At 39.5% G+C, this 7,279-nt stretch overlaps 1 protein-coding gene across 1 annotated transcript; it reads right to left on the bottom strand.

The window, feature by feature from the left end:
• Positions 1-3,064: 3,064 nt before the first annotated feature.
• Positions 3,065-5,598, bottom strand: LOC107478957 (uncharacterized). The gene is made up of 5 exons (XM_016099113.1): positions 5,397-5,598; positions 5,082-5,334; positions 4,463-4,847; positions 3,292-3,459; positions 3,065-3,190 (listed from the first exon to the last, which is right to left on the bottom strand). The coding sequence occupies exons 1-5, from the start codon at positions 5,596-5,598 to the stop codon at positions 3,065-3,067; spliced, it is 1,134 nt and encodes a 377-aa protein (XP_015954599.1).
• Positions 5,599-7,279: the final 1,681 nt, after the last annotated feature.

The following is a 7,279-nucleotide window of genomic DNA, read 5'->3' as shown; positions in this document are numbered from 1 at the left end:
GATAATGTATTTGAAATTGAGTTATTTGATTGAGATGGGTTAAAATGGTGGGATGGTGGTTTATGAATTTGATAAAAATGTTAATGTATGAGTTGAGGAGGGTTGAGGTTTATATTTGGTATGTTTCGGTTGATTTTAAAAAGGGTTAGAATTGGTTTGTTTTGAAAATGGCACTTTGTAGTTTTGTATGAAAATGTAGTTTTTGGGCATACTTTGATGGAGCATAACTTGGACTCCGGATCTCCGATTTGTGCCAAACTTGTTTTGAAATTAAATTGGATCCGGGATGTGTATGCCGTTCCAAGAACGGGTGAAAAATGATTTGAAACGGAGAAGTTATGCCCGTTGGAATATTGGGGTTTGAAACTGTGAATTCTGCAGCTTTTAACTTAGTAAAATTTTTGACATAACGCACTCCCACGCGTAAGCGTGGCCGATGCACACACGTCGTTTTCAAATGTTCACTACCCACGCGTGCGCTTGGCCGATGCGTACACGTCGATGTGCTGATTCAATTGCCCCAGCCAAATTCCCGAGAGTTGTGCGGGAATTGCGCTGGCTTTGTGCGTGGGGCACAAAACGCACCCTCGCATACGCGTGGCTGACGCGCAGGCATCACTTGGCTTTTCTCCCATCCACGCGTGCGCCTGGGAGACGCATATGCGTTATTATGACTTGTGACTTTCCACGCATGCGCGTGGGCGACGCACACGCGTGACCCTGTTTTCACCCCAAGGTTCATTTTTGAGTTTTCAAAGCCAAATTTCATACTTATAAACCTCCGATCTCACCCCTTATGTCTTAAATCATTATGATATGCCTAGCAATGGGATGAAGCTAGGAAATATGGTAACTTGTGAATGAAGAAAGGGAAAATTAATTATTAATGATGATCAAAGATGATTATATGAGATACGGATGATGGTGGTGGAAGTGCGTTATATGCCATGAGCCGAAGGGCTATAATTACTAAAAAATTGGCTGGCTATGGATTGAATTATGAGCCGGATGGTTGAGTTATTGCCAAATTATGGCTGAGCCATTGTTGAATTATGGCTGAGTATGATTGCATATATGCTTATTGAATGAGATGTGAATGTTGCACTTTCACTATCTGAGATACGAGTTTCCTTGGGTGAAAGCAGTGGCTAGCCACCACGTGCTCCAAGTGGAGACTCGATACTCTGCTGACCCTATGTTGTAAGTGTGGCTGGACACTGTGAAAGTTCCGGATGAGCTCGCCCCCGTGAATATACACCAGTGAGGGTGTTGGATATGAATTATGAATTATGTTGTGAATAACTCGAGTTGGGGATGCACGACAGAGGGATAATCTAATGGTTAGCTACCAGGACTTGTCGGGTTGGCTTTATAACCGACAGATGAGACTCATCAGCCATTAGGACAGGCATACATCATATGTATATTATGTGAATTGTTTGGAATTGCCTAATTGACTGCATATTACTTGCTAATTGTCCAAATGCCGTATCTGTTCCCTATTTCTATATCTCCTTGTCTGATATAATTGTGTTTGCCATATTATATTACTGTTGCTGGTTGGGAGGTCTGAAGGATTTGGAAAGGGAAGTATTAGCTAGACTGAAGATTTTTAGTCAGTTGCCATTTATGGTTTAGTCTGTTTATAAGCTTTGATTTTTCTGTTGGAAGTTCTAGGATTGCCTTCGGCTTTTCCATGACATTACATGTTAGATATGTGGGTACTGTTACCATACTGAGAACCTCCGGTTCTCACCCATGCTAATTTGTGGTTTTCAGATGCAGGACGTGAGGCTCCTCGCTGAGGTATGCTGGAGACTTCCGGATTAGCGAAGATCCTTGGTTCTCGGGACTTTATTTTGGTTTTTTGTTTTTGCTTAGATACTTATTATCTCCATTAAATAATACATACTGTGTTGACTCCTCTTAGAGGTGATTTTGGAGAACAAATTTTGTAATTCGCCCTTTGGGTTTCCTTTGGGTTCCTTACTTTATATATATGTATATACTTCTATGCTCGGACCGGTTATCTTCGCAACCGGATCTAGAGTTTTGATATTCGTATTTTTGGCACTCATCTGTTTATATTCTTGCATTAGCTTATCCTTTATCCGTTACGTTACATTATTGATTGGAGTGTTACGCTTTTCAATTTACGATTTTGTTTTACCCCCCTTTTTCTTCAAAGGCTCCTAATTATAAACGTTGTTTACACTACTATGTATACTAAATTTTAATTTTGAGGTCGTAATGCCTTGCCATCTCTATTTTATGACTTAAGTATAAGACTCTGTATGGTAGAGTGTTACATAAGACGAGCAACAATCTTAACAGATTATTTTTGGGGTGTCCGTTTTATAAGATATGTAAAGCAACTATGTGGAACTGTATTTATGTTAGGGCTTATCTTCAAATACCATATTTTTTCTGAGTTCTGTGAATTGATTTTTTGTAGGTAAGACAAATATATTGCAAGTTATTTTTTGTGGCATGATGATCACATTGCAAGACTTGGGATGACTGATACAAGGTATCTGGGAGAGAAGGAAATTGGGGATGTTGAAGAGCATCACGGGAAGCAAGACATGAAAAATAGAATCACATGTTTGGAGAAGAGGATAGTACCTTTAGAGATGAAAAAAAACCCAATAGGACAGTGTATTTGTGTTATTTTCATTGTCCTGAGTGTTGCTGTTTTAAATCGTAAGAATTGATCAATGATTGAAAAATGATAAATGTGGTAATTTCTTGCAAAAAAATTCAACATGTCCTTTGTATAAATAATTTGAATATCATGTATCAGTTTTTAGCCTGTATGTTGTAATGTATGTATAAAATTAAAGTTTGCAAAATAATAAGTAATCAAACATTCAAGAACTAACATTAAAGCTGTGTTAGTAAACATTCATGTTTAGAACTGACATAAAATAAAAAGGAAACCAGTTTGCCAATAATGTAAACACATGTATGGCATGCTACCATTAAAAAGTTTTCACTTGACCAATAACTGGTAACCATTACAATAGCACACATTTATCCCAAAATAACATAATGGCACGATTCTTCACTCCGTTGAATCCTTAGATGTTGATGCACTTGGTAAAGTTGGTGGTGGAGCTTCCTGATTTTGTGCAGCAGGTTGTGTGTTAGATGGAGTTGGTCCTTGGGGAAGTTCCTGAACTGGTCCTGCCTGCTGTGTGTTAGATGGAATCGGTCTTTGAGCAAGTGAAGCTGGCGACTTGAAAATCTTCTGCTTTGGTCTGAACTTTAAAGGCGACTTGTGTCATTGACCGTAGATGGAGCTTTTCTTGGAGGTTTAAATGGACGGCTTGAAGTTGGGGCCGGTGGCCTAGCTTGAGTAACTGTTGGCCCTAGTAGTGCTATCACAAGTGTGGATCTTATCACTCTTATTGGACCTGGTGCAACATTTGGAAGACTTGGGCCAGCTGTATTCATAACCTGGAATGGAAGGACACCAAAACATGACAAAACGTAAAGCACATCACATGGGAGTTAATCAATGCATATATCAAACAGATTACAATGACAAACAAATGCATTATTACAATAGGGTGTTGTTACTGGCTTGTTGAGCTGCCTGATTGGCTGTTAGAAGCATCTTGGGCATAGTAGTGTAACAAACTAACAAATTAATACTAAGATAGATTAGTCCCTAATGAATAGTGTACTAAGACAAATTGATCTCTGAAGAATACAGTACTAAGACAGATTAATCCCTGACCACTATAGTACTAAGACAGAATAATCCCTGACCAATTTACTAGGATTGATTTACTACTAGGCTTGTATGGTAAAAAAACACTATGATCATTAAAGTGTTCTTACCTCTGGTGGGGAGCTGATTGTGACAAAGGAAGCACCACTAGTGATTGGGAGGCGCTAGCTCCCTTCTTCTTAGGCCGCTTTGTCTTCAGCTTCCAATTGGGGTTGGAAAGAGCTCCCTTACAAGTTTTGTAATTGTGGCCATTTTCACCACACTTACTGCAAGACACAGAGAATGACTTCTTCAATTTTTTCTCTTGCATCAATGGCTCAACAGGATCTTTCTGCCTATTATGAATCTTTGGCCATCCAATTAGTCTTTTGATGATGGGTGGGTCTGACTGTGAGAATTCAGTTCTCGGCCAAAATTTTGCACTTGGTACAGGTTTAATGCAGAGTACATACGTCCTCTTGATTGACTCCATACATAGCCAGGGGTGCACATAGTCTTGTGGCATGTCATGTCACTTTCTAATGGTAGCAAGTGCATATATGCAAGGCATGCCTGAGGTAATGCAGGAAAACCAGCCAATGGTAACAAAACAAGAAAGGACAATAACAACAAAATACATAACGAATGAATTAGAGTAAAAACAATAGGTACTAGTAGTTGCCATCTGTTGCATGAGCAAGTGTACTTAATGAGGTCTACATCTATCTTGGTTGCCTTGCAGCTCACCTCAAACCTCTTCCGTTCATTGTCACCAACCCATTCCACCATCCACTTAGTGCTAATATTGATTAACCTCTCCATCCTATTTTGCTGAACTGGTGCAAGCTTCCCAGGGTGGTTGTCTAGTACTCGCTTGTGATTCACCATCCTCCTTATTAGGTAACACCTGATTTCTTTACACATGGTTAGGATAAGCTTACATCGGTGGTTCACGATCTTAGCATTAAACACCTCACATATGTTATTTGTGAGGTTGTCAACCTTTGCCCCATGCAAAAAGTAAGCCTTTACCCATATTTCTGGCTCAAACTTACTAAGGTATTCCCAAGCACCTTGGTTAACTGCCTTCAACTTTTCCATGCATTCCTTGAATTCTGCGACAGTAGTGCATCTAGCACAGTCCCACACAACCTCTATGATGTTCAAGTCCTTGAACTATTTTATGAAAATTTTTCACATGTGCATGACGCAATTGCGTAGCTTTGTATGTGGCATGACCTCCTTTAGCGTAGGCAATAAACCCTGCATTGAGAAGGAGCAAGAAACAGTTTTACAAAGGAATGACAATGCGAAACAAAATTATCATATGTGAAGTTAACATAACATAACCAACATTACATTTTACCTTCTGTTGGTCCGATATAAGTTCCAATCATGGTTTGTATCATCTCTTATGTTCTCCTGAAGATTTATTAGGAACCACTTCCAAGCATCCTTGGTGTTAGCCCTGACAACCCCATATGCAATGACATAAAACCGGTTGTTTGCATCTTGCACAACTACTGCTAGAAGCCAAGCCCCATAATATGTTTTGAGAAAACACCCACCGAATTGCAACAAAGGCCTACACCCATCTTTGAATCCTTGCTTACAAGCATCTAAGCATATGTATAATTTATCAAATACAGGGGGAGATTTTGGAATTGGCATGAGCTCCAACCTGTTGTTGAACCTGGATTGCTACTCAGAATCTGTTCACAATAATCCCTCATTCTCTTGTATGGTTCCATTTTGTTACCCATGATCTTATCCCTAGCCTCCTTTACTGCTCTATAAACCATCTTAGGGTGAGGACATAGTGAAAATTTCTCTATAAGGAATTCTGTTACCTCCTTTGTGTTCATGTGTGGTTGGGTAGACATCTACTTCTCAATTTTCTTGCTAATCCAATGCTGATCAACTGCATTACTGCCTAAATTCCTTGTACAAGTATGTTCTTGCTGGTACGTCTTGACTTAGTAACACTGCAGAATTTTGTTGTATGACAAATGAACAAAGAAAGGACACTCCTCATCCTTGCAACCCACTCTGACTCTCTCTTTGTCATTCTTAATCTATTTTAGCTCCCTCCTCTTAGCAATGAATGAATCTTTTACCATCTCCTTAAACCTTTCAATAGTCGCAAACCTAGCTCTTAACTCAAATATGCCCTCACCATGAGCATAATCATCATCAAACTTAGGAAATTTATTACTGTTATCTTCATCCTCGGATGATATGGGAGTATGCGAATCCCCAGACTCATACTCAAACATGATTTCTTTCATCTCTGTTGGGACTTCACTGACATAGAATCCACCTGCCATTGTATTACCGGGCTGCACATCAGGCCCATCACCACCACCAAATTGATCATTCGGCCCATCATCCCCCTGAGCCCCACCTTCACCACTTGTTACAGCATTAGCGTGTCCACTATTTTCTCCTCTTGCATTCACCCTCATCCCATGTTGCATCTTTTTCTTTCCAACCTTAGATTTTTCCTTTAACCCTTGCCTCTTTGCAACTGGCTTCTTTGGAGTCACTACCTTCCTTTTATTCTTTATACTTCTTTTTCTCTTGCCACCGGCAACATCGCCATTACTGTTAGTTTCAGTACTATCACTCTCAAATCCAGCTAGTGGAGGTTTGTACAACACATCTTCTATGCTCTCGTACCCGTCATCTGAGGAAGAGGATGTCTTTAGTTCTTCTAAAATTTCATCTACCTTCACTGTGACATCTCTATCCTTTCCAAAATCATCAACAACCTCGGTCAATAGGGTGGTCAAAGTATATATGAAACTCAGATGTCTGTTAGTTCTTCATTATGTTCTCTCGCATTGCATTGATCCCTGCATCCTTAGTTAATATGTTCAGCCCAGACTCAATGTTGGCACTTGTTGGATCATACCAGTATACCGCCTTGTATGAATGGTATCCCAAACCCTTAAATAATGTTACAAGGTCTCCAAAATTCTCAAAGTCCAGATCCATCTCAAGGAACCTCTCTTCCTTTCATTTTGATAAACCAAGGATCCATCACTTGCGTTGACAAAGTTACCTCCATGGTGAAAAACCAGCACCACAAAAATATCAACCATTTGAAATTAATCCATGAACAACTATGTGTAAGTCCAAAAATAAAAACAAAAATTATGAATGAAAAACATTAATCCTACACACGACATTTTAAAAACAATTTTTACACTTTATTACACCATTGTTACCCACACTGTCAACATGTACACAGAATAACCAAAACTTCATCACTAAGCAAGGTGATCTTACCTTCTGACGAAGACAGCAACCACGACCTCAATGCAACCATCTTCTTAGCCTCTGACACCAACTTCACCCCGCACTGATTGCTCTTCTATATAGTGTAATTTTTAGAGGGAGAAACAGGGAGGAGGAAGTTTGATCGTTTGTTTTCTTAGGGTTTTTAGTAGTTCTGTAACTCAAATATGGTTGTTATGGTATTGCATAAGGGGATTAAAGTATGTTTGGAGGGGTGGTGGTGAAACAGCATCGTTTTGGTGCATAGGGACTAATATGTCCTAT

The sequence above is a fragment of the Arachis duranensis genome, chromosome 3, assembly GCF_000817695.3.
Source record: "Arachis duranensis cultivar V14167 chromosome 3, aradu.V14167.gnm2.J7QH, whole genome shotgun sequence".
NCBI classification, from domain to species: Eukaryota; Viridiplantae; Streptophyta; class Magnoliopsida; order Fabales; family Fabaceae; genus Arachis; species Arachis duranensis.
This window is presented reverse-complemented; position numbering and strand designations above follow the sequence as displayed.